The sequence below is a fragment of the Eriocheir sinensis genome, chromosome 44, assembly GCF_024679095.1.
Source record: "Eriocheir sinensis breed Jianghai 21 chromosome 44, ASM2467909v1, whole genome shotgun sequence".
NCBI classification, from domain to species: domain Eukaryota; kingdom Metazoa; phylum Arthropoda; class Malacostraca; order Decapoda; family Varunidae; genus Eriocheir; species Eriocheir sinensis.
In genome coordinates, this window is record NC_066552.1 from 10350027 (window position 1) to 10377646 (window position 27620).

Consider the following 27620-nt stretch of genomic DNA (forward strand, 5'->3'; position numbering starts at 1 on the left):
CACCTCTATGGAAAATTAAATTATGAGGTGATGAAATTATTAATAGTTATCAAATTGTGGGAGTTATGATAGTAGTTGTAGTAGTAGTAGTAGTAGTAGTAGTAGTAGTAGTAGTAGTTGTTGTTGTTGTGACAGGAGTAGTAGTGGAAAAATGAGAGAACGAATATATAAGGGAAGAAGGAAGAAAATAACTTGAATAAAAATTGGAAGAAGAAAGAATGAGAGAAGAAATATGATTAACACCAGCACACGAAGATTACATGAAGCGAAAACTGCAGAAATATAACGAAGGAAAACGAACGAAAATCTCCTAATCAGCAACACTCGTTAACCACAATGAACGATAAACGGATGGACATACACACATACAAACACACGACACGAGGATACAGAAATACACGAAATTTTCCAGAATATATCAAGACCCAAAAATGAATACAGGTTATATATGAGTATGCATTTTTTTTCTTTATCTAATATCGACGTTTTTTTCCATAGTTTTTGGGCTCTTTCGATTTTTTTTTTAGCTCATAACCAAGTTTTTTCATATATGCTTTTCTATTTTTTAGGCAGCACTTTCATTCATCGGGCGAGCGGCTCTAAAATATAAAAAGAAAATGGGTAAAAATATTTGAATTTATTGAGTCCCCGGTAAAATTATGTCTTGCCGGTGTACCGTGATCAAATTTCACACTGCTGGATCCCCATTAATTAAGGATATAATGGAAGGACAGAAATTTATAAGCCTTTTTTCCCTCCTATTTTGGCTATCATTTTTTAGGGGGAGGAAGGGTGGAGTGAGGGAGAGAAAAAGGGAGAGAGGAAGCTAGATAGATAGATATAGATAGATAATTAGATAGATAGATAGATATATAGATAGACAGACAGATAAACAGACAAATAGATCAGTGAGATAGTTAGATAGATAAATAGATAGACAGAGATAGATATAAGCGAGCGAGAGAGGGAAAAAGATAGATATAGATAGACAGATAGATAGATAGATAGATAGAAACGAGCGAGCGAGGAAGAGATAGAGGTATAAATAGACAGAAAAATAAAAACAGATCAAAATATGGATAGACAAATTGATAGAAATAGAGAAAGAGAAAAATAGAACACCTACCCATTTCAAACGCCCTTCACCCTTAAGGTCAAGCCGGGGTCACGCACACAAGAGAATGGGGATGATGGGATGAGAATGGGGTGATGGGGAGGTCGGAGGATGAGAGGGGGGGGGTAGGGGGAGGGGCCGGAAGGGCAGTCTTGGTTCAGTGGTCCTAAGCCTTGAAGTGTAACAGAGATGGGGAAAGGTGAAGGGTGAGGAGAGGGGGGGGGGTAGGGGTGAAAGGGGGTTAAAAGAGGGATGTAAGGTCATATATCAAGGGACTCATTCATCCCTCCCCGCGGGGTCATCTCAGGTCAATATATATCCTCCCCTTTATCTTTCACCCCCTTTACTTCCCATACTTCTCCACTCTTTATCGTCTAAGGCTTCTCCCTCCTCCCCAGTTACCTCCTCGTTCCTCCCCTCTTCCCCTTCCTCTTCTCTTTTATCACTCGTCCTCTTGATACTTCCTCTTTCCCTAACATGTATAAAAGATTCTTGCTTCCTCTTACTTCCTCTTACCTCCCTTTTCCTCACCCCACTTGCCTACTCTCTCCTCGCCTCATCCATTTCCTTTATTTCCTCTTCATCACTCCTCTTCTGACTCCTTTTCTTCTTCCTCTTTCTTTAACGTGAGTACAAATTTCTTAGCCTCCTCCTCTTACTTACTTCTTCTCTTTCTTCCCTTCCTTCCTTTCCTTTCCTTCTCTTCTTCCCCTGTATAATTTCTTTTTACTCCTTTATATTTTTCTCCTTCCTTAAAGCGTGTATCCAAAGTTCTTTCCATTTATCCTCTCTTCCCTTTCTTCTTCTTCCCCTGTGTCACTTCTTTTACTCCTTTATGTTCTTCCTCCTTCCTTAAAGCGTGTATCCAAATTTCTTAACCGTCTCTAACCTCCCACTTCTTTCTCTCTATTGCCATTCCGTCTCTCCTCTCTTCCCCTTCCTCTTCTTCCCCTGTATCACTTTTTTACTCCTTTATATTCTTCCTCCTTCCTTAAAGCATTTATTCAAACTTCTTAACCTTCTCTAACCTCCCACTTCCCCCTTCTTTTAATTTCCTTTCCGTTTCTCATCTCTTCCCCTTTCTCTTCTTCCCCTTCATCACTCTTCTTACTCCTCTTTCCTTAACGTCTGTATCCAAACTTTTTAACCTCCTCTAACCACCCTCTTCTCCTTCCCTCCTATTGCCTTTCCGTTTCTCCTCTCTTCCCCCTTGTTTTCTTCCCCTTTATCCCTCCTCACACTCCTCTTTCCTTAACGCCTGTATCCAAACTTCTTAACCTCCTCTAACCACCCTCTTCTCCTTCCCTCCTATTGCCTTCCCATTTCACCCCGCCCCCCTCTCACCCCTGCCCCCTTTTCCCTCCCCCCCCCAGTGGGCATGTGGGGTGCCAGAAGGGGCTGTTCTGGGCCATTTACCATTATAGAAGTTCGTTTTGGCGACCCTCCAATAAAAACCTGGAAAATACATTAGCAATACAACCAATAGGAGGGAGAAGGAAGGGAAGGAGGGGAGGGAGGGATTAATAAGGCCTATCTATTACGGGAATGACAAAAGCAGAGGGTAATAAAGAGGGGTAGAGAGAGAGAGAGAGAGAGAGAGAGAGAGAGAGAGAGAGAGAGAGAGAGAGAGAGAGAGAGAGAGAGAGAGAGAGAGAGAGAGAGAGAGAGAGAGACATGCAGGCGAAAGGAGAACACTAAGACTAAAAACAAAGGGTAATATTTTTTTCTTTCTCTCCTTGCTTTTCCCCTTCAATTCCTTTCCTTTCCCCTTCCAGCCAACAGATGGAGATGGCTCTGACAAACCAACAATTATATGATGATAATGTTTCCTTTGTTCCTCTTCCTCTTCCCTTCAATTATGTTCCTTTTTTTTCCGTCAAACACAGAGATAAATACACTAACAAAAACTATATGGTAATAATATTTTGTTTGCTCCTTTTCTTTCTTTCTCCTTTCATTCAATTATCCTCCTTTACCTTCCCTTATCACATTTTCCTCTTTATTCCTCTAATCTTTATTTTTCCTTCCCATCACCATGTGTTGTTCCTCTTCTTCCTCTTCCCTCCAGTTATCTTTCTTTCCCTTCTCTTATCACATTTTCCTTTTCTTATTCATCTTCTTTCTTTACCTTGATTTCCTTTCCATCACCATAAATACCAAGTCGACAAAACGAACCAACATAAGGGAAACATCCCCTCAACCTCCTTCCCTTTGCACATATGGAAAAGATAGACCTTGGAATGTATCAACTCTCTCTCTCTCTCTCTCTCTCTCTCTCTCTCTCTCTCTCTCTCTCTCTCTCTCTCTCTCTCTCTCTCTCTCTCTCTCTCTCTCTCTCAGTAGTATTAATAGCAGCTTTTCCCGGGAGAATAACACAAATGGAAGCATATACATTCACACCCACGGAGGCCTGCGGAATATCATAAGTATTCCTGTCATGAGAGGGAGGGAGGAAAGATGAAAGAGAGGGAGAGAAGGAAACTGGAGGAAGGAAGAGAGGGAGAGAGAAAAAGAAAAAGAAAAGGCAGCATGAGAGGCATAAAACACGAAGACACAGTTGAGGGAAGGAAGAGGAGGAGAGGGAGGAGAAAGGAGGAAGGAAAGATGAGAGAGGGAGAGAAGGAAACTGGAGGAAGGAAGCGAGAGGAGAGAGAAAGAGAGGAAGGTAGCACAAGAGGGATAAAAACTAAGACACATGAGAGAAAGAGGAGAGGAAAGAGGAGGAAGGAGAGATGAGAGAGAGGGAGAGACGAACACGGAAGGAGGGAGAGAGAAGGGTGGAGAGAAGAAGAGGAAAAAAGCAACATCAAAGACATAAAAACTAAGATACAGTTGAGAGGAGGAGGAGGAGGAGGAGGAGACAGGAGGGAAGAGGGTGGCGGGTGAGGAGGAGGAGCTAAGAAGGGAGAGAAGGAAGGAGAAAAAACATTATGGGTAAGGAAAATATCTTCAGGGGTGTGTCTTTCTTTCCTCCTTCCCTACGATATATGGAGGAAAGAAACGACCCCTTCAGCTCTGCCTCCCTCCCGTCCTTCCCTCCCTTCCTATGAGCTGGTGATATTTAGTCTAGTTCCCCCTTATTGCTGCTTTCCTTCCTTCTCCATTTTCCTTCATGGCTGCGTCTGCCCAACCTGCTTCCGTTTTCTATATTCATGTTTTCGACTTCTTTCCCCCAACACACATTTTTTTCCTTGACTTTTTTGTGGGTTCCTATTTTCTTTTCCTTTTCCTTTTTTTTTTTTTTGCTTCATATACATATTATCCTTTTTCTCCATTTAAACATAAAGATTGGATTTTTTTGGACGTATCCTCAATCTCAACATTTCCTGATTTCTTATTTTCTTTCATTCTTTTTTTCTGATTATTTTCTTTCATATTCCTTTTCTTGATGTACTGAATTTGCAAATGTATCCGCTTCCTGTCCATTTTTTCTTTTTCAATCCCCATTCTTCTTTTTGGAGGGAACTGGTATTTTCTCTCTCTCTCTCTCTCTCTCTCTCTCTCTCTCTCTCTCTCTCCTGGCAGTGTGGCGTGCGGCGGAAGTATGCTAAACGTTGTAGAAAAGAATAAGAAAAAACTGCCGGGTATTTCAGCTTCCACTTTTTTCTCATCTTTTCCGGTGCTCTGTAAGCCTGTCATGTTTTTTTTAGACGGTCAGGAAGGCTTATAGTGGAGTGGCGATTGACTGACACACACACACACACACTATCTGAAAAAAAAATACTGTACTACTTTGCTTTTGTTTTTCCTTACCTTAACTTTTCTTCTTAACTCTCTAACATTTTACTTTACCTAAATCTCCTTACCCATCCCCTCTCTTCCCTTAACCATTTCAACCTTCACCTTACCTATCTAATAGTTCTACTACTACTACTACTACTAATAGTAATAATAATAATAATAATAATAATAATAATACTTCCACTACTACTTCTACTACTAATGCTTCTAGTACTACCACTACAACTACTTTTTTTTTACAACAAAAAAGAAATCTAAAGGGCAACAAAAAGAGTGTAGAAAAAATCCCGCTACTCACCGCTCCCATAATAGACAAAAGTAAAGAGTGGCCAAAAGAGAGGTCAATTTCGGGTGGAGAGGTGTCTTGATACACTCTTCTTGAAGGAGGTCAAGTCATAGGCAGGAGGAAATGTAGACGAAGGAAGGCTGTTCCAGAGTTTACTAGTGTAAGGGATGAAAGAGTGAAGATGCTGGTTAACTCTTGCATAAGGGATTTGGACAGTATAGGGATGAGCTAGAGAAGAAAGTCGAGTTCAGCGGGGCCGCGGGAGGGGGGAGGCATGCAGTTAGCAAGTTCAGAAGAGCAGTCAGCATGAAAATATCGATATAAGATAGAAAGAGAGGCAACAGAGCGGCAGAATTTAAGAGGTAGAAGACTATCAGTAAAAGGAGGAGAGCTGATGAGACGAAGAGCCTTAGACTCCACTCTGTCCGGGAGAGTTGTGTGAGTGGAGCCCCCTCACACATGAGATGCATACTCCATACAAGGGCGGAAAAGGCCCCTGTATATGGATAGCAACTGCGCGGGGGAGAAGAACTGGTGGAGACGATACAGAACACCCAACCTCGAGGAAGCTTATTTAGTGAGAGAGGAGATAAGGAGTTTCCAGTTGAGATTTTGCGTTAAGGATAGACCGAGGATGTTTAGTGTAGGAGAAGGTGACAGCTGACTGTAGTCGAAGAATAGGGGATAGGTGTTTGAAAGATTGTGTCGAGTTGATAGGTGAAAAAATTGAGTTTTTGAGGCGTTGAAGGGCACCAGGTTCTTTTTGCCCCAATCGGAAATGATAGCAAGATTTGAGGTTAAGCGTTCTGCAGCCTCCAGCCTGGAATCGCCTAGTTCCTGTTGAGTTGGCCTTCTATCAAAAGAAGTTGAAAAATGCAGGGAAGAGCCATTGGCGTAAGAATGGATAAGACAGTTCGTTTTGGAAAGAAGATCATCAATGAACAACAGAAAGAGCGTGGGAGATAGAACAGAGCCTGTTCATAGGTTTAGGGGAAGAACAGTGACCGTCTACTACAGCAGTTTTAGATCGGTCAGAGAGGAAACTGGAGATAAAGGCATAGAGAGAAGGATAGAAACCGTAGGAGGGTAGTTTGGAAAGCATTTTGTGCCAGACCCTATCAAAGGCTTTCGATATGTCCAGCGCAATAGCAAAGGTTTCACCGAGACGGCTAAGAGAGGATGACCAAGAGTTAGTTAAAAGAGCAAGAAGATCGCCAGTGGGACGCCTCTTGCGGAACCTATACTGGCGATCAGATAGTTCAGAAGTGGAAAGGTACTTTTGAATCTTCCGGTTAAGGATTGATTCAAAAGCTTTAGAGAGACAGGAAAATAAAGCTATAGGGCGGTAGTTTGAGGGATTGGAACGGTCACCTTTCTTAGGCACAGGCTGTATGAAGGCGTACTTCCAGCAGGAAGTACGCCTTCTCTTCCTCCTACTCCTCCTCCTCCTACTACTACAACTACCATTTTTACCACTATTTCAACGCGTACTAATCGCAAAGGAAAAACTCATCACACAAAGCAACACAAGAGAACAAAAGAAGCCTACCGCAACACAAATTCGCTCTGTCGCCGCCCACACAACACACATTCATCAGCAGCAACACGCGCATAAGTTTACCTGGTATGCAAATTTTACTCATCATTTTATCTTTACTCCGTTTTTTTGTGTGTTATGTTGTTTTTGTCTTTCAGCGGCATGCTTTTTTTCTATTTATTTCTGGTTTAAATGTTTTTCTATGCTTTACTGTTTGTTTTTCGTTAATGTTTTTTTTGTTTTTGTTTATTGTTTATTGTTTGGCTGCGTGTGTTTGTTTGTTTAGTGTTTGTTTACTGTTCTGTTTGTTTTGTATAACTGTATTTTCAAGGGGCACTTTTACCGTTTGTTTCTGGCCTGTATCTGTGTGTGTGTGTGTGTGTGTGTGTGTGTGTGTGTGTGTGTGTGTGTGTGTGTGTGTGTGTGTGTGTGTTTTATGGAAAAGAAAATATTGTCTTTCTCGTGTCCCTTTTTACTATTTTCTTTCTTTTTTTTGAGAGGAATTTTTTCGTCTCGTTTCTGGTCTATGCAAGTGTGTGTGTATGTGTGTGTGTGTGTGTGTGTGTGTGTGTGAGTGTGTGTGTGTGTGTGTGTGTGTGTGTGTGTGTGTGTGTGTGTGTGTGTGTGTGTGTCAGTGTTTTTGTTGTAATTAGCGGTGGGTTGTGGAAGAGAGAGGGGAAGAAGAAGAGGAAGGGAAGGAAGAGGAGAGTGGGGAGAGGAGGGGAGAGGAGTAATACCTGCGGCTGGGCTGGTGACGGCCTGGCCTTAACAGCCTTTTAATGGCACCTTAATAGTGGCCCTTATGGCGCCGGGACACAGGGGCGGAAACACCGAACGACTTTACGGTAAATAAGAGTCAGAGGTTTTATTATTCGAGGGATTTTTTTATCTTTATTATTGAAATTTATTTTTATTTCGTGATACTGAAGAGAGAGAGAGAGAGAGAGAGAGAGAGAGAGAGAGAGAGAGAGAGAGAGAGAGAGAGAGAGAGAGAGAGAGAGAGAGAGAGAGAGAGAGAGAGAGAGAGAGAGAATTATATATTTAAATTCCATTACCATCAAAAACACAAAGAATGGCAAGAAAATAACGAAGAAAAAGGAAAACAAATAGTAGGAGGTGGACGAAGAAGAGCAGGAGGAGGAGCAGGGTGGAGGAGGTCGAAAGGAAAAACACTAGGAAGGGGAGGAGGGGGAAGAGGAGGAGGAAGAGTTGGAGGCGTTAACAAATGTACAGTGTGTGGAAATCCTCGATCACTGTCTTCCTTTTTTCACCCCTCTTGTGTCTTCCTTAAAAATATCCGCCGCGTTCTTTTTTCCGCGCTTCGTCCGTCCCCCAAGAAAATAAAGTTAAATAAGTTAGATGCGCCAGATTATCTTACCACTCTCTCGCCTCCCAACCTCCTCAAACTCAGCCTCCTCCTACTTAACCTTCTCCTCTTCGTACTCATTCTCCTCTTTCTCTTCCTCATACTCCTACTTATACTCCTACTCCTCCTCGTCCTGGTCTTCTTCTTCTTTTTCTGCTTCTTTTTCTTCTTCTTCTTCTTTTTCTTCCTCCTCCTCCTGAGTAACGATGTCATAAATCTGTCTTAAACTATCTATTTCAGTGCAAGTGTTCGGTCAGTCAAGGCCAGGTGAGAGAGAGAGAGAGAGAGAGAGAGAGAGAGAGAGAGAGAGAGAGAGAGAGAGAGAGAGAGAGAGCATCTGAATTGTAAATCGCTTCTATACACATACGACAGAGAGAGAGGGAGATAGGAAGACAGACAGACAGACAGACGGAGAAACAGACAGACAGACACAGACAGAGAGAAACAAAAATGTAACAAAGGGACAGACAGACAGACAGAGAGACAGGCAGAATGTGAATAAAGGGAAGAGTAAAAGGGAGAATCACAAGGAAGGGAAGAGAAAAGAAAAAAAGGAAGGAAGTGGTAACAGTGGGGGAAAGTTTGGTCATGTTGGCTGTGCGGAAAAAAAGAAAGGAGAGAGAGAGAGAGAGAGAAACTATACTAAAGGAAAAAATAAAGAAGAGGGAGAAAGGAAAGAAAAGCCGGAAAAAGGCGGAAAAAGGAGGTACAAATGAATTCAGTTTCCTATTTCCTCCTCATTTTTTTCCGTATTTTTTCCGTAAAACCACGTGACCTCAAACGTTAACAATTGTAGCATTAATTTAACTTTCCAGAACACACACCTAAAAAAACTGAGTAAAAAAAAATATAATTATACCAAAAAAATCAAACAAAAAAACTATTAACAAACATTATAAAAAAGTACAACGAAATTTTAAAAGTACTGCAAAAGTGAAAAATAGCATCAAAAACATTATACAAGCCTTACAACAAACTTCATATATAACACAACAACCAACATTAAAAAAAAAAAAACAGTAACTACAGCAGTCAGTCGTCCGGAGGTGTAGTTTTGTTAATTAATTCGTTGTGTTCCCTTCCGTGACTTTTTATTATTTTTTCCACCAACCAGAAGTTAATTAAACGTCCCTTTGATCTACGTTAGTATTGCAAAGGTCCTCAGCCGGTACTCTTTTTTTCCGATCTCTGCATTTTTTCCGTCCATCCTCATTTGTTTTCTTCCATGATGTAACCTTTCTGCTTCTTCCTGCTTCTGTTTTTCGATGCCATTCCATTTCTTTTTGTTTTTCTTCCTCCTCTCTCAAAGTGATTTATATTCTTACTCTACATCCTCTTTTGTTTTGCTTCATCTTATCATTTCTCTGCTTCTTTCTACTTTGTTCCTTGTTGCCTCTCTTCCTTTCTTCCTCCTCGTTTCAGATCCACTCCATATATTACTACACTTCCTCTGTTATTTCACTGCATCCATCACTCTGATTCTTTGTATTCTTTATTTGGTTCTGTTTTATACTTTTACTCTTCTGCTTCTCTCTACTTCCATTCTTCGTTGCCGTCTTCTTCCCTTCATCCTCCTTATAGAACCGCTCCATATTTTACTACACTTTCTCGTTTATTTTATTGCATCCTATTACTCTGATTCTTTATAGTATTCCTTATTCGTCCCGGTTTATTCTTTTATTCTTCTCTTTGTCCCTACTTATGTTTTTCGTCGCCTTTCTTCTTCGCTATTTCAACTTCTCAATATTTTCACTACCCTTCCTCTATTCCACTCTCTCATCCAATTATTTCTTTTTACCTGTGTTCCACCGCGGCTTTCTTCATTTGCTTCTCTTCTTCCTCCATCTCTTCCAGCTGTTTTATATCTTTATCAACTCTTCCTCTATCCTGTTTCATCCACTTACTTCTTTTCCTCCAACTTTTGTGCCCCGTTGCCTTCCTTTCTTCTCCTCTTCCTCCTTCTCGAGTAGTTGGTTCTTCTATATGATTACTATTCTTCCTCTTTTCAACGTTTCATCACATTATTTCTCTTCATCATACTTTGTCTCCTCTTTCCTTTCCTTCTTTGCTTCTTCCTAATTCTTTAACAATTACTCTATTATATTTTCATTATCCTTCCTTTTTTTCAATTTTTCACCGCATTACTCCTCTTCCTCTTGCTTCTGTTCCATTATCCTTCTTGCTTGTTCTTGCTCTCTGTTTCTGCTTCTTTTCCGTCTCCTTTTCCTCTTCCTCCTCCTTCTATTCTTCTATGCTTTTTACCCTCGGTCCATTTTCGTTCTGTTTGGTATAATATTATTCGCAATCTTCCAACTTTAACTCTTTTCGCTTTTTCCTTCTTTTTCTTTTCCTTCTCTTATTCCTCTTTCTTCTCCTACTCTTATCCGAAATTCTCCGTATCTCTCTTTCTACACTACCTCATCTTGTAGCTATTGCTCGTCCACATTCTCCTTCTTCTTGGCTTCTCCTTATTCTTTCTCCTCATTTCCCTCTCGCCTCTCTTTCTCTCCCTCCTCCTCCTCCTCCTCTTCACATTTACAAAGCTCATTTACTACTCTCGTCTGCTTTCTTCTGCTTCCCATTTATCTCTTCTCCCTCATTACCCTTATCCTTCACCCGTCGCTCCTCCTCCTCCTCCTCCTCCTATTCCTCCTCGTTGCATTCCTCTTTCCCGTCTTTCTTTCTCTCTTACATGAAATTGTTCTCGTGTGCAGTATTCTCTTCTTCTTCTTCCTCTTCTTCTTCTTCTTCTTCTTCTTCTTCTTCTTCTTCTTCTTCTTCTTCTTCTTCTTCCTCCTCCTCCTCCTCCTCCTCCTCGACGGCCAAACAAGGGAGACCTAACGCAATCCTCCGATTTACAACTATTAATTTCACGGAGTTAGTTAGGCACTTGAGTAAATTTACCGTCTCATTATCGTACTACAACCTCCCCTCTCCCTCCCCAGACTCTCTCTCTCTCTCTCTCTCTCTCTCTCTCTCTCTCTCTCTCTCTCTCTCTCTCTCTCTCTCTCTCTCTCTCTCTCTCTCTCTCTCATCGTTGTTTTGTTATTTTATTTGACTTATTTTTGCCTCTCCACCATCTTTTCCCTGACTCCTCCTCCTCCTCCTCCTCTTTCTTTCCATTTTCAACAACTCTAAGATTATTTACATGACAATGGCGAAAGAGGAGAGGGAGAGAGAGACGGGGGTAAGGAGGTAAGGAGTGAGAGGTTAATGAGGAGGAGGAGGAGGAGGAGGAGGAGGAGGAGGAGGAGGAGGAGGAGGAGGAGAAGGAGGAGAAAGAGGAGGAAACATGGAATCATGGAAATGCAGGCAACAGAAAGCCTATTGGCTCAATACGAGGTTGCCCGCTCTGGTGATTTAATCTGCTCGAGTCACTTGGTGCCCGCAGAGCAGATGAAAGCACTTCGGTATTCAATTTACTCCTGTCGCAATGACATGACGATCGATTCGATTTTTAAAGGAGTTGATGGTATTCGCATTTACTACTTCTGAGGGAAGATTGTTCCAATGGCGGATGACTCAGTCTAAGAAGAAACTCCTGCCAATATCTGTATTACACCGCCTTGTTTGAATATGTAGACTCGTTTCTAGTTCTCAAGTTAGACTGTAGCTCCAAAAACTTGGAGTGGTTGACATTGCTGAAGTCCTTCAGGTACTTGAACACCTGTATCATATCTCCTCGTAAGCGTCTCTTTTCAAGCGTAAAGAGATTGAGTCGTTTAAGTCGTTCTTCATATGGCTGAGCCCTCAGTGGTGGAGTCATTTTCGTAGCACGTTGCTGAACTCGCTCTAATAATTATATGTCTTTCCTGTGGCTAGGTGACCATAACTGTACCGCATACTCAAGGTAAGGTCTTACCATCGAGTTATACAAGGTCAACATTACTTCTGGCGTCTTATACTCGAAGTTCCTCGATATGAACCCGAGCATGGTGTTGGCTTTGTTATATGCTTTTTTACAGTGCTTTGCATGTTTCAGGTCACTGCTGATGGTGACTCCAAGATCAGATTCCTCCTGCACGACCTGGTTTCCCATGCATGCTGTACGTATGGTTACTGTTTCTGGATCCAAAGTGCATTACTTTACATTTGTCCACGTTGAATGACATTTGCCACTTTTCTGAGCACTGAATGATCTGATCAAGGTCCCTTTGGATGGTTTCGCAATCATCGGTCGTGAGGGCCCTTCCACCCAATTTGGTGTCGTCAGCAAACTTTGATAGGGAGGATTTTAATCCTGTTTCTAAATCGTTGATGTATAAAATAAATAGAATTGGTCCCAGCACTGATCCTTGCGGTACTCCATTAGTGACTGGAAGCCACTCAGAAGCCTGCCCGTTGAGTAACACCCGTTGTTATCTATCGGTAAGCCAGTCTCTTATCCATGCAGGAAGGTTGTTTCCTATATCCGCTGACTGTAGTTTCTTTAGGAGTCGCTCATGTGGTACCTTGTCAAAGGCTTTTTGGAAGTCCAGATATATGACATCGCTTGGGATGTGATTATCCCAGTTTTCAAATACACATTGGAAGAAGTCTAGTAGATGAGTTAAGTAGGAACGATTATTTCTGAAACCGTGCTGGGCATCCGATATTATATTATTGTCCTCTAGAAAACTGACAAGTTTGTCTGTAACGATCCTTTCGAGAATTTTGCCCGCTACTGATGTTAAACTAATGGGCCTGTAGTTGAAAATCGGTGTAACGCTCGCCATTTTCCAGTCTTCAGGTGTATACCTTGTTTTGTTGTAGTGACCGGTTAAATATGCTAGTAAGTGGCTGTAGTATTTGCTGTTTTGCTTCTTTCAATAACCGAGGGGACAATTTATCGGGTCCAGTTGATTTATTTGTGTCGAGTTTGTCAAGGTACTTTTTCACATCGTGGGTGCTTATGGCGTCAATTTCTAGGGGAGAGATCCCCCTCGATGGGGTAGGACTCTTTGGAATGGTTTCGATATCATGAACCGTAAATACGGAGGCAAAATTACTATTGAGGATTCTGGCAATGTGTTGACTGTCTTGGGTTAGTGATCCGGGCTCATCTGTTAGGGGGCCAATGTTGTTTTTAACTTCCTTTTTTTGTTCTGATGTATGTGAAAAACTTTGGGGGGTTAGTCTCGACTTCGCGAGCTATTTGTTTCTCATAATTACGTTTACTAGTCCGAATAAGGGTTCGACAAGTTTTGAGACAGTTTTGGTACTGTACACGGGTTTCGGCGGATAAGTTATAGTTCCTTCTTTTTAAGTTTACTGCCCTTTTGATTTCAGTGGTCATCCACGGTGGATCCATGGCGCCATTTATTCTCCTGGATTTCATAGGCACTGCCTTCCCCTCCATCTCCAGAAGTTTATTCCCGAAGACGTTCCACACGTCGTCGATTGTGTTTACATTGAAATTGACGTGAGTTGATCCCAAGTTGCCGGGGATAGCAGTTCACGGGCTAGGTTAAAATTCGCCCTTTTGTAGTCTGGTTTCATTGCCGGATTATCAATAAGTTCATGTTTAACACTGACATTGAAACGGATTAAGTGATAGTCGCAGCCGCTTAGTTTTTCACGTACCTCACACTCGCGTATAAGGTCAGGGTCGCTCACTAGTACCAGATCCAGTATATTGTTTTCCCGCGTTGGTTGAGTAATGACCTGGATGAGGAACGAATCCCTACCATTTCGATTAGTCTGCTATCCTCTTGGTCGCCAATTCGTATGCTCCAGTAAGCGCTAGGGCAGTTAAAGTCCCCCACAATTATTGCAGGAGGAGGAGGAAGAGGAGGAGGAGGAGGAGGGATAAGAGACTTGAATTTCAGACAAGGTTTTTATTTACATTTTTCACTTGCCTCATTATATAGCAACTCTAATATGCGGTTTTATGTTACACACACACACACACACACACACACACACACACACACACACACACACACACACACGAGCAGGGTCACCCCACACGCGCAAGGACAAGTTATGTTTATGAGTAAGATCACACTTAAGAAATATTGGTGCTTTATCTTGCTAATGACGAGAGGAAGATTATTGCAGGGGAGGAGAGGGCGCGAGGGAGAGATAGAGGGAAAGAGATGGAAAGGAAGAGGGAGAGGGAGAAGGTAATGGAAGAGGGGAGAGACAACAAGAAGAGAAGGGAGAGGGAAAAATATGGTCACATTCTTAATGCATTTTTCTGTCAGTTTGTTTTGTTAATTATTTTCCCTTTTTGTTTATTCGTTAGTTTATTTGTTTGGTTTTCTTTCTTCCCCCTTTCGCGTGCCATTAATTAGCCGTCCTTTCATTAGTGGTAATCATATTTCCTCGCACTTACTCGTAATTGTCCTTCTCATTAATCCTTTTTATGTTTTTTTGTTTACATTTGATGCTCGTCTTCTCCTTCCTCCTCTCTGTACTCCTTTTTATGTTTTTTTGTTTACATTTGATGCTCGTCTTCTCCTTCCTCCTCTCTGAAAAACACCCTGCACTAACAAAGCGAAGAGGCGAATTCCGAGGTAAAAATCTGGAAAAATGAAAAAAGTATGTACAGGAAAATGAAATAGTCACTTCGTTACGGAACACTTCCAGAAACTTGCACTGCGTTTCGTTAGAATTTTTGGTTCATTGAGACAAAAAATGTCACGAAGTTGGCTTTTGATGGATTACGAGACAAAAGTCATCGGACCCTGTAAACATGTGTTAGAGTCTATAGTTTATTTAGTTATATTAATACATATTTATATATTTTATATCCGCCAAAGGAGGGACTATTTAATCAGCATCTGTCTACATCAAGCGACTCAACTACTGACAAAGAAACCGAAAAATCACGTCTGCTCAAACAAAGTGTTCCTCTGGTGCTTGGTGTGCGTTCGTCAGGGCTCTCATGACTGGCTGGATCTCGCTATCACGGAGGTTGTCTGCCAGTCACACAGAGCCCCATGCTGCAGGTTTCTGTATTATTTACTTTTGTTAGTTCAGCTCCTGTAAAGACAGACAGCTACTGCACAGTTTGCACTGTTAGACAGCAGTTACAGTATGTTTCACAAAATTTAATGATCGTAATAATTAAATACAACAAAAAATATAAAAACCACGACGATTATGGGTGAAAGAACAGCTCCAAAATATATAAAATACTTTTTACATACCGTTGCCATTGCCATATGCATGAGTTATTGAAACAATACTGAATACACCATTTCACCGAATAAATACCAGCCCCAAATGTTCGCATCTAGTAACAAAACAGTGTAGCTGGCTACGCAAAGTTTCCAACAACTTTTTTGGAGCCTGAGTAAAAAAAATCTGTTGCACAGAAATTTTCATTTAGTTAAACAACACACAATTTCTGGCAGTGTCATTTCACATTTAGTGCGAGTAAACTCATCACCATCAGGTTTTTCAGAAAGGTTTCCACCGGATCCTAATTTCATGGCTAATAATAGAAAGTGTATTACGGCGGAGCGTCACCTGGACAACGACGCGGTAAACTCTCCGGACACAGCCAGCCATGCTTGCATTACTCACCGAGCCCCGGACTTGTTCCCCAGAGGAGATACATTCTATATCACAATACAAAACACGTGGTAACGGGACGATTTATGAGCACGACAATCATTCTTCGTATCAGTATCAACTATTTCTTTCCTCGCAGCCGCTCATTCCTCAAATCTCCCTGCTACAAATCTGCCTTATATCCGTTAGTTCACACTCAGAAGTCGAATAGTGTCAACCATAACTGTTTATGTTGTATGAGAAGTGAGATAAAGCAAATACTATATATACACGCAGCACGAGAGCAAGTGTGATTGACAGCCATACTCCATGAAAGCCAGCGAAGAGTCCAGCCAATCAAGAGAGGCCTGACAAACACCGCCGAGGGCCCAGGGGAGCACTTCGTTGGAATGGACTGTAGTGCCGACCAATATCTACCTTCCTTAAGGCCTCCCATTGAAAGTATTTTATAGAGGAATAGCAAACTAACAATTCTTAACTCTCCTATCCCTCAACCTTGGGTCTCAATTTTCCTCCTTTTTCTTCATCCATATCTCTGTTCTACACCTCCTCACTCTGTTTTCCTTTTCCACCTCATCCTATTTCTCTCTGTCTTCTTCCTTTCCACCACTCCTCTGTCTCTTCCTTCCCCCTAATCCTCACTTTTTCTCAATGTATCTTCCTCTCACCTTCCATTACTCATCTCCTTACCTCTGCCTTGTTCCCTTAATCCCTCACCCCTCTCCTTCTCCCTTCCAGCACTTAATTCCCCCCTCTCCTTCCCTCTTCAGTCCCTCAAGTTTTTCTCATATCCTTCCCTCCTCTCCTTGTCCTCTTCCTTCCCTACCTTCTCTACTTCTGACCTTTCCCCTCTGATCTTACTTTCCTCCCTTTTATAAGCCATGATCCTTCCCCTTCTCCTTCCTCCTCCTCCTCCTTCTCCCTCCTTCTCCAGATTCCTTTACACCTCTCCTCCACCTCCTGTAGCTCCACCAAATCCCTTCACAGGCTTCACCCAATCCTTACATCCCCTTCCTGAACCTAAATCTTCCCGTAATCTCCTCCTCCTCCTCCTCCTCCTCCGTCAACCTAACACTCTCGACCGACCGACTAGAATTAAATTTTGCGTCAACGTCGTGTGGAACCAAACGGAGTCGACCAAACCGAATTTCTCCCGCACACACTTCCCGCTCTGAAATCTTGTTACCCTCTCGCTCCTCCTCCTCCTCCTCCTACTCCTCCTTCGGGTCCACCTGTCCCTTGATTTCATTTTCATTTTCGCCTTTTAGCTTTTTTTTCTCTCTCTCGATCGCTTTTTCGAGTTAGTTCTTTTCCTCGTCTTCTTTCGTATGTCTTTTTTTCATATCTTCTTCAATATCCAGTTCATTTTCTTTCTCTCATTTTCTCTTCTCTTCTTTGTTATTGCTCTTAACATTTTTTTTTCATAAGTTTGTAATTTCTTCCACTCCTTCTTCTTCCTCCTCCTTATTCTGCTTCTCAGTGTCTTCTTCAACAGCATCTACTATACCACTACTTCTGCTATTACTACTAAAGAAAACCAACAATAATAATAATAATAATAATAATAATAATAATAATAATAATAATAATAATAATAATAATAATAACAATAACAATAATAACAGTAATAATAACAATACTAATAACTTTTCTCCCTCAGTTTTCATCGGCATTGCTAATTTATCACACTCATCAGGCTTCCCCGCCGTGTAATTGATAATATCTACACTGACATCAAACTCTCACCTGACTTTTTACTGTCAAATAGGTCATTCATTATTTATCACCTGTAATCAATTCACTGAGAGCCCATAACACACCTCAACGAGAACATAACAATTAATATGAACGAACGCATTATTATTATTATTATTATTATTATTATTATTATTACATACACCATTTCCTCAATACTTTTCTCTCCCTTTTCCACCTCTTCCCCTATTCACGCAAGCATATTTCCCATGTTCCCTTTCCACCCTTCCCTTTCCTTTATTCTTCGCTCCATTTCATCATTTTCATCTATAGCTTCTTTTGACCCTTTCACTCAATACCTCCTCCCCCTTTTGCTACTCTTTACCCCTTCTTCCTCGCTCCATTGCAACATTTTCATCGATAGCTTCTTTTAACCCCTTTCACTCAATACCTTCTCCCCTTCCGTTACTCTTTACCCTTTCCCTCAATGGTTGCTGGATATTACTCTCCGTCTTTTGTCTCTTCACCTTTTTCTTCAGAGGTTCTAACGTAAAAGTTCTTCCCCTTTTTGTCTCAGGGGGAGGTCGATGCATTGGTTTATAGGGATCCATCAGGTCCTCAGTGACTCCTTGGAATGGGTATTGATTATTGAGTCTTGGTTTGCTTTTAATGGGCGAGGGTAATGGTGGTGGGGATGCGGGTGGTGGTGGTTATGGTGGTGGTGATAAAAGTAATGCTGATGCTGATATTGGTAGTGGTGATGATGAAGGTGGTGGTGGTGGTGGTGGTGGATAGTTGCATGGATGGTGAGTAGAGGTTGATTCAGCTTTTTTTTCTGTACTGGTGATGGTGATTGTAGTTCGTAGTGGATGGATCATGTGTGGGATGCAATTTACTGATGGTGATTGGATGGGTAGCGTAGTGGTGGTGATGGCGGTGGCGGTGGTGGTGGTGGTGGTGGTGGTGAGTACTGAGTCATGGAGTTCGTGAGTTAATTGATTTCAGTTTGTGGTGGTGATAATGAGGCTGGTGATGAGTGCTGTGGTGGTGGCGGTGGTGTTGGTTAGTAAAGGTAGTTATGATGATGGTGATGATGGTGGTGATGATGATGGTGATGATGGTGATGATGATGGTGATGATGATGGTGATGATGGTGATGATGATGGTGATGATGATGGTGATGATGCTCCATACGTCCTTAGGAAACTTGAGAATTAAGGTTCGCGACGATGAAAGTGACGTGTTGACAGGAATTCTGAAGAGGCTAATCAACGTTATGTGGGTCAAAGTGAACGTGTGTGTGCGTCTGCGTGTGTGTGTGTGTGTGTGTGTGTATGGATGTGGATGTGAGTGAGTCTGAAACGTACACACACACACACACACACACACACACACACACACACACACACACACTCCTGACACGCACACCTGACACACATAAACAGGTACACACGCCCATCCACGGCCTCTCTCCTGCCCCGGCACCTTTAAAGCATACAGCACCGGGCGAAGCATACAAGCCAGTGCATTCGCAGCCTAAACAGAATGCCTAACAGTTATGGAGACGGAGAGAGAGTTCTATCTAACTTTCCTATTCTCCCTTATCTCTTTGCTAGTCATAATAAAGATAAAACGTGCTTCATTATCCTCGTTTTCGCTTTTTTTATGAAACTTTAATGAACTTCCTGAAATGGCAAACTCATATCGCATTTCTTGCCTCCCTCTGTCTATCTTTTTTCTCTTCCTAAATGGCTGACTAAAGTAAATTAAGAAAATGTTACTAACTAATCTTCCTACCTCTATTTTTTTTTATCTTACCAAAGGAAAACTACCCATCCCTAACCTTCCTATCTATCATCTCATTTCCTCAAACTGCAAAATAATCTAAATAATAAGAAAAAATGCCAGCTAATCTTTCCTATCTACCGTACGTCCCCGTAAACGACTGACCGCCTATGTAATGAAGATGGATGGTTTCTATTTATATCACCCTCGAAAACGTTTTCCTGAAAAGGCAAAGTAACAGTAATGAATATGAAGTAGCTCTCTCTAACTCTTTTCCATCTATCTAAGTTACACTAGGTTAGGTTAGGTAGGAGTTCTATTTGTATCTCCAGTTACCAATGTCTCCCTCAAAAGCCTGAATAACGACAATAAAGTTAAAACAGTCCTTTCTAACTCTTTTCTCTCTATTTCTCCTTTCATCCCTTTCTTCCTTAGCACGGACTGACCCGCCATAAAGACAGGAGAGGGAGTCGTATGAAATTCCCCTCTGTTTCCCCTTTTCTCCCCTCAGACAGCTGGCTAAGACGTGCATAGATGTAGCAGTAGTATTTTCAACCCTCTTCCCCTACTTCATCTCTCATATGGTTGACCGCCCTTAATACAGATAGCAGACTTTTATACAACCATCTTAACCCTCTACATCAACCCTCAAATGGCAAACTAACCTAAAGAAGTATAGAGAGGACAATGCTTTCCTCGCCTTATCCCTAAATTATCACTTTAGGTAATCGAAAGAGTTCCGTTATAGCGCAAATCTTTCTACGTTTTATTTCTACAAAGTCTGTACAGTGACTAATCGTTGTGAGCCGTACAAAGAAACCCAACCATTCTTCTCTTCGTAGTCTGCAGATAATGACAAATAAAAGTGAACCATACCGTGAAACCTAACACCATTCTCTCTTTCTCTTCTCCCTGCAGCCTATACAAACTGACTAACCACACAAAACAATACCCAGAAACCTAACCATTCTTCTCTCCTCCCCTCAGGCGGTGGGCTCTATCCTGTCATGGTGTACATTCACGGCGAGGACTTCATGAAGGGCTCCGGCAACTTGTACGACGGGAGCGTCTTGGCGGCGTACGGACAGGTGACGGTGGTGACAATGAACTACCGCCTGGGGCCCCTCGGTGAGTCTCTTAAGGGGGGGGATGTGTGTGGGGAAAATAGTGAGGCGGTAGATGTGAATGTTTGTATGTGTATATGAAGAGGTGCTGTGTGTGTTTGTGTGGGGTGGGGTGCGGGGAAGGCTGCTTTGTGTGATTGTGGGACCCGTCAGTAAGTCTTTTTCTTGAGTGAGGGAAGAGTGTGTTGGTTTGTGTGGGTAGATATGTATGCGTGTGTGTGTTAGAGGACGTGGTGTGTTTGTGTTGGGAAGGGAAAGGCGGCCGTGTGTGTGTGACTGTGGGAGAGAAAGGACTCAGTGATGGTTGAAAATACTGAATAATTAAGGAATAGCTGATGATATATGAGTCAAATAAGCTGCTCTGTGGAAGTGCGTGGGTAGAGGTCAAGTAATGGTGGAAAATACTAAAGAATTAAAGTAAGGTAAAGGTAAACTTGGAGCCGTACGCGATAACTGCGCGGATTAAGGAATAGCTGAAAATATATACGACACACACACACAAAAAAAAGACAGAAACAGAAAATGACCAGCAAAAAATCAAATAAGCAAAAGACGCAAAACATGAAAAAACAGGTCAAGGTCAACAAAAAAAAATGAATAAAACGCGACGAAAAGAGAAAATAAATGATGAAAGGAAGGGAATGAACAAGGACGAAAATAGGAGGAGCATTTCTGTAGTTATAATAAAGCACTCAGACTTTTTGATGAGCTCAGGTAAGGAGGATGAAACGACAGGAAATAAGGAGTGTGGGTGAAGGAGCGTCAGGAAGGAGGGGAGCGAGGGAGAAGGGAAGAGAAAATTTCCTGGCTAAAAGGAGAGAGTCAGCGCTTTGATGAGTAAGTCAGGGAGGGAAGGAGGAAAGGAAGGAGGGAAAGAGGGAAGGAGGGAAGAAGGGTTAACAGGAAGAAAGGTACGAAAGGAGGAAGCAATTCAGTGAAGTAAAAAAGGAGTAAGAACTACCAAATCTGCGGAGAGGAAAGGGAAGAGGAAGAGGAAAAGGAAGAGGAAGAGAGGAGCGGAAATAACAACTCCGATTGAAAAGGTGAGAGAAAGAGAGAGAGAAACTAAAGACACCATTTGAGGAGGAAAGAAAGAAGGGTAAAAAAGGGAGAGAAGAAAAGAGAGGAAGGAAGGGCGGAAGGAAGGAGGGAGGAAGAGACAAAAAGAAGAGGTAACGAGAACAGAGAAACGGAGGTGGCGCCTAATTGAAAGGTGCGCAGGTGTGTACAAAAAGGTGGGATGAAAGGTGCAGGAGAGCGCTGCTTGTGTGTGTGTGTGTGTGTGTGTGTGTGTGTGTGTGTGTGTGTGTGTGTGTGTGTGTGTGTTTGTTTGTGTTTGTTTATGTGAGAGAGAGAGAGAGAGAGTGAAAGTGAGAAAAAATTAAAGTGAAAGTAAGTTAAAATGAAAGTGAATGAAAGTGAGTGAGTGAAAATGAGTGAGAATGAAAGAGAGTGAAAGTGAGTGAAAGTGAGTGAAATGTGAGTGAAAGTGGGAGTGAATGAGTGAGTGAGAGTGAATAAGGGAAAGAAAGGGGGAGAAAGGGAGAGGGGGAAAGAGGTAGAGGGAGGGAGAAGGGGAAAGAGGGAAAGGGAGAAAGAGGGAGAGTATCCCCGTGAAGAAAAAAAAAGAGGGAGAAAGAGGGAGAGAGAGAGAGAAGAGGGGAAGCAAAAACTTTCACACGAGAAGGAAAAATGGGAAGGTAGGCAGAAGCAGGGAACAGAGGATGACTGAAAAATATTGAAATAGGAGAGAGAAAAGAGAAATCGACAAAGAAATAACGGCGAAAAAGAAAAGAGAAAAACAAAGCAAAAACATCACAAATATAGAGGAGAGAATAGTTTGCACGAGGACTGAAAAACGAAGATAGAAGGAAAAAGATATATAGAAAGAGAATGATAACAAGATGACGAAGGGGGAAGTGAAAACGGCACACATAAAATAAATAAATATGAGAATCTGAAATGATAAAACGATAAAAAGGAGGAAATATAGCGAAGTAGAAGCCGTAATGGAGACAGGAAGTTTAAGAGATGGAGTAAGAAGAGAAGGTAGAGTAGGAAGAGGGGGAGGAGGAAGAGGAGGATGAGGAGAAGGAGGAAAGGTAATTGAGGACGAGGAGGATGTGGATAACGAGAAAAAGGAAAACGGAGGAAGGACAGAAGGAAAAGAAGGTAAAGGAAAATCCATAACAGAAGTGAGAGGGGAAACTATGAAAGGAGGGGAAGGGAGAGGCAGAAAGGAAGGGAAAAAAAGTTGAACACAGATAAGCGAAAACTTTGGAAGGGAACTTGTGTGAAATGAAGGGAGAGAATGAGGGAGGGAAGAGCATGGAGTGTATGGGTGGAAGGAGGAGAGGAAGGATGAGCGGGAAGAGGGAGAGAGAGAGATATGGGGAGGATGGATGAAAGGAAAAGAGAAATATCCTGGACAAAGTAAAGCAAAGTGACAAGTGAAAAATAAACACAAAAAACAAGGAAAAGTTATGTAAGTATATATAAACAACGCCTCTCATTAGTACCACGTTATACAGAGGAAATAAACGAGGAAAAATAAACCAAAAACGGACAATTTCCTCAACCATTACTTCCCTCTTTCCCTTTCCTCTCCCCTCTCCCCTTTTTTCCCTTCTCACACACCTTTCTCCTCCCACTTCCCGTCTCCCCCTTTCCTCTCCTTTCTTCTCTCCCTTCATTCCCTTCTCCCCTCCCTTTTTTTCCCTTCCTTCCCTTTCCTTTTTTTTCTTGTCTCCCTTCATTCCCTTCTCCCCTCCCTTTTTTCCCTTCCCTTTTTCCCCTCCCTTTTTTCCCTTCTCCCCTCTCCCTTTTTTCCCCTCTCACATACCTTCTCCTCCCACTTCCAGTCTCTCCCTTTCCTCTCCTTTCATATCTCCCTTCATTCCCTTCTCCCCTCCCCTTTCCCCTCGCCTCTCTCTTTACCTCCCTCTATGACTTCGTAAAATATGATATAAAACACACACACACACTCACAAACACTGCTAAAAATATATAGAAAAACACACCATCGTCATCTGTTCCTCATTTTACGTGAAACCGAGCAACGAAAACGCTATTTCACACATCATCCCCCCAAGCATCCCCCCTCCCCCCCCCCCTGAGCACCCCCCTAAATATCGTCCAAATATTATGAGGGTGCAGGGTGGGGTGGATGGGGGGCGAGGTAATACTTGGTGTCCAGCAGCGCCCATGACACATTCATTCCCTCAAATACCGGTTGCGCGTTCACTCCTTTTTCATGCCTCTATCTAGCTACCAATTAATACCTGCCTACCTTCCCTCCCCCTTCTTCCCCTATATCAATTTGCTACTCCCCTTATTCTTCTCTTTCCTTTTCTCTCTGCCTTTCTCATTCTTTACCTACCTATGCGTCTTTCATTTCTCCCCTCTCCCTCCATGTCTTCCTCTCCTCTTTTTTTCCCCTCTCTCCCTATCTTCTGCACCCCTTTTCTTCTTATCAGTTTACTTATTTACTTCTCCTTCCTTCTCTGTCTCTCGTTCTTCATTCTACCTATGCATCTTGAACTTCTTTCCTCTCTCTCCATGTCTTCCTTATATTCTTTACTAATTTTTCCCTTCCTCTCTTCCCTTCTTCCCCTTTATCAATCTACCATTCTTCTTTTTCCCTCTTTGCCTCCCTCTTTCTTCATTCTACATATCTATCTTTCATTTCTCCTCTTTCTCTCCATGTCTTCCTCTCATTCTTTACTAATTTTTCCCTTCCTCTCTTCCCTTCTTCCCCTTTATCAATCTACCATTCTCCTTTTTCTTCTTTTTCCCTCTTTGCCTCCCTCTTTCTTCATTCTACACATCTATCTTTCATTTTTCCCCTTTCTCTCCATGTCTTCCTCTTATTCTTTATTTATTTTTCCTTCTCTCCCTATCTACTCCGCCCTTAATCCTATCCTTACCACTCTCCTTCTTCATCTCGCTCCCTCTCTGTTTCGCTCATTCTTCATTCTACATATGTATCTTGCATTTCTCTCCCTTCCCTCCACGTCTTCCTCTCCTCCTTTTTTACCCTCTCTCCCTATCTCCTCCCTTCTTCCTCTACACCAATTTACCTCTCTCCTTCTTCTTCTCTCACCCTCTCTGTCTCTCTCGTTCTTCATTCTACTCGTACCTATGCATCTCTCAATTTCTCACCTTTCCCTCTATGCCATGTCTCCTCCTTTATTCAGTTTCCCTTTCTCCCTTTCTCCTTCACATTTCTTCCATTTCTTCTTCCTGTTATTCACTTCCTTGCCTCATTGGTTATACAGCTAACCTCTTATATGTCTTACCTTTCTCCTTCCCTTTTACCTTACCTATCCTTATCCTTCTTTCTCCTCCTCGTCCTCCTCCTCCATTCCCGTGCAGCTTCCCACCTTCCCCATCGTTATCTTTCCTTCCCCTCCTCTTTGTCCATTCCATAGCAGCATCCCTTCTCTATACTACGTCTCCCCCCCCCCCTCCCTCCTCCCATCACACTTTCTATTTCCATCTCTATCTCATCTCCCTTGCATCCATTCCACTTCTCCACGAACCATTCTCCTCTCCCCTCCTCCCATCTTTTCCCCTTCCTGTCATATCTTCCCTCCCTATCTTTTTTCACCTGCAATGGCTTCCCTCCCTTCCTCCCTTCCTCCCTCCTCCTCCTCTCTCTGTTTTCCTCTCCCATGCCATATCTCTTCAACTTTCCCTCTCCCTTCCGTTACTATTTTGCGTCACATGAACCTCTCTATCTCTTTCTTTCCCTCTCGCCCCTTCCTCTCTCCCTCCCCTTTGCATTCTCTCCTCTCCCTCCTCTCCCTTCTCTCCCTTCCCTCTGAGCGTGACCAGGTGGTGCTAATGTCAATATTTATGAGCATATTGTACACCAGGTATACGCTAAACCAGGTAAATGAATGTACACGCGCACGAACACACACACACACACACACACACACACACACACACACACACACACATAGCTCCCAAATACAGCATGAAAAAAAGCAACAAACTAAATAAAAAAGTACTCGATCGATCATCAAAGAGAAACGAAATACAAATTCATCCCGGATCCATTCATTCTTTTTTTTTACGTGGAGTTTGAAACGAATGTAAAAGAAAAGCGGGAAAACGTACTGAAAAAAAAAAAAGTTGGATTATTATTAATGGACCGATCTCTATTTTTTTTACCAGTTGACTTTTGTGTATGTGTGTGTGTGTGTGTGTGTGTGTGTGTGTGTATGGTCAAGGAAACATGAATGGAGAAGAGATAAGAGCATTAATAACAACAACAACAGCAAAAACAACAACACCAACAACAGCAACAACAACAGCAAAAGCAACACCGACAACACCAACAACAACAGCAACAACAGCGAAAGTAACAGCAACAGCAACGACAATAATAACAATAGTAATGATAATAACTACAACAACAACAACAACAACAACCATAATATTACCTCAACCTGACCACCAGCAAGCCTCACCGGCCCTCCATTTCCCTATTAATTTATTCACACACACGAAGCTTATGTATATATTATTTTTCACGTCTTTTTTTTTTTTTTTTTTTTTTGGCCCATGTGATACGGGCTGAAATTCCCCGTTTGTGGCGATCATGGTGGTGGTGGTGGTGGTGGTGGTGGTAATGGTGAGGTTATGGGTGTAATGTTACCAATCTTTCTTTACTATTTTCTATACTACAGGTGTATTTTTAAAGAACTTTTGGCTTTTATAACTTTGCATTTACGCTTTTCTTTATTTTCAAGTAATTCTTTTTTTTTTTTTTTTGTCTATTTCTGTCCTTTCTATCTTTTATTTCCTCTCCTATTTTATTACATATTTCCTATTTCTTCCTTTTTCTTAGTAATTATTTTATTTGTCTCTATTTCTGTCCTTTCTCATTTATATTTCCATCCATGTTGTAATATCTTTCCTTTTTCCTCCTTCCTCTTCTTTCTCTTTTATATTTACGTTCATGTTGTGTTATAGATTTTCTTTTTCTTCCTTCCTTCGTTCTTCTCTCTCTCTCTCTCTCTCTCTCTCTCTCTCTCTCTCTCTCCAATGTTAATCAGCTTCCATCTCATTAGTCGTCGCGTTTCTTAGTCATCACCTTGAGAAATTTTACCTTTTCCGACAAGTTTCCGAGTCTAGGGATGTTCTGGGAGTTCTAGGGAAAAATCGGGCCTAGGAGGAGGTGGCGTTTTCCCATAACAAAGGGGAGACAATGGTTGAGATAATGGTGGACGATCCTGCCTCTCCCCTAGATTGATTAAGGGTTAAGAAGGGGAGCATTAATCTTAATTAGGTGAGGCTTAAGATGGGAAGTGGGTCACCTACTTTCCTTGATTCCCTTTTGACATTTTCTCTGTTTTTATCCCTCTTTTCTTTTTTATAATTTTGTACAGTGGATTTTTGTTTTGATTTTCGTCTATTTTTGGTAAATTTGGTAACTAACTTTTTTTTATCATACTGCATATTTTCTCTATCTCTTTCTTTCTATCTATATACCTCTAACTTTCTTGATTTCTGTTTACATTTTCTCTATTTTCTCCCTCTTCTTTTTTTGTATTTTTCTTTATTGCAATTATATTTGAATTTTGTCTATATATTTTGAATTTCGTAACTCACTTTTATCGGTTACATTTTACATTCCTTCTCTCTCTATTTATTGTATCTATCTAAAACTTTTCTTGACACGCTTTTCACATTATATTTTTCTCCCGTTTCGTATTTTTTTCATTCCCTATATTGGATTTACATTCGAATTTCTTGTATATTTGGTGAATTTCGTAAATCACTTTTCTTGATTACATTGTCCAGTTTTTTCTTTCCATCTCTTCCTCTCTTTCGTTTCCTCCATAGCATCCATTCATATTGCACTTTTTGATATTTCTTTATTTGTTTTTTCTTCCTCATTCTTTACTTCTATTTCTTTCTCATTTCACCTACTCATATCTTACCTTTTTCTCTTTTGATCTTTATATTTATCTGTCTATCAATATTTCTCACGCATCCTCCAAAACATTCATTCATATTTCAGTTTTAGATATATTTCTTTCTATGTTTTTTTTTCATCCTCATTACTACCTTTTATTTCTCTCCCTTTTCACCTGCAAACTATTTTCCATTTTTCCCAATCTGATTTCCATTTCCTGAGCACTTCGTTTACTTCTTTTTCGCTCTCCGTTAAACTCCCCTCCATTTTTCTTCCTCTCTCCTTTTTTTTATTTCGCTTATACTTCAATTTACCTTTTTTTTCTCGCTCTCCTCTTCTGCCTGCGTCCCTCCGTTTTTCATTTATTTCCATTCCGGTGTGTTTTTCCATCTCTCTACTTTCCTTCCAATCTTTTCTGCTCACTCTTTCTTCTGCTTCATTTGTCCCTTCGTTTTCTTTTCCCTCTTTCCGGCAATCTGCTTCCTCCCTCCCTTCCGACTTCGTGTTTGTCTTTCTTTCATAATTTCATGCCTCTTTTACTGCA

At 41.6% G+C, this 27620-nt stretch overlaps 1 protein-coding gene across 1 annotated transcript in view; it reads left to right on the forward strand.

Moving 5' to 3' along the window:
• LOC126980460 (neuroligin-2-like) overlaps window positions 1-27620 on the forward strand; it is a 143365-nt gene that overhangs the window by 89119 nt on the left and 26626 nt on the right. The window contains exon 3 of the mRNA XM_050830382.1: window positions 20012-20152. Within this exon, the coding sequence (XP_050686339.1) occupies window positions 20012-20152 (141 nt within the window). The remainder of the gene's footprint in view (window positions 1-20011; window positions 20153-27620) is intronic.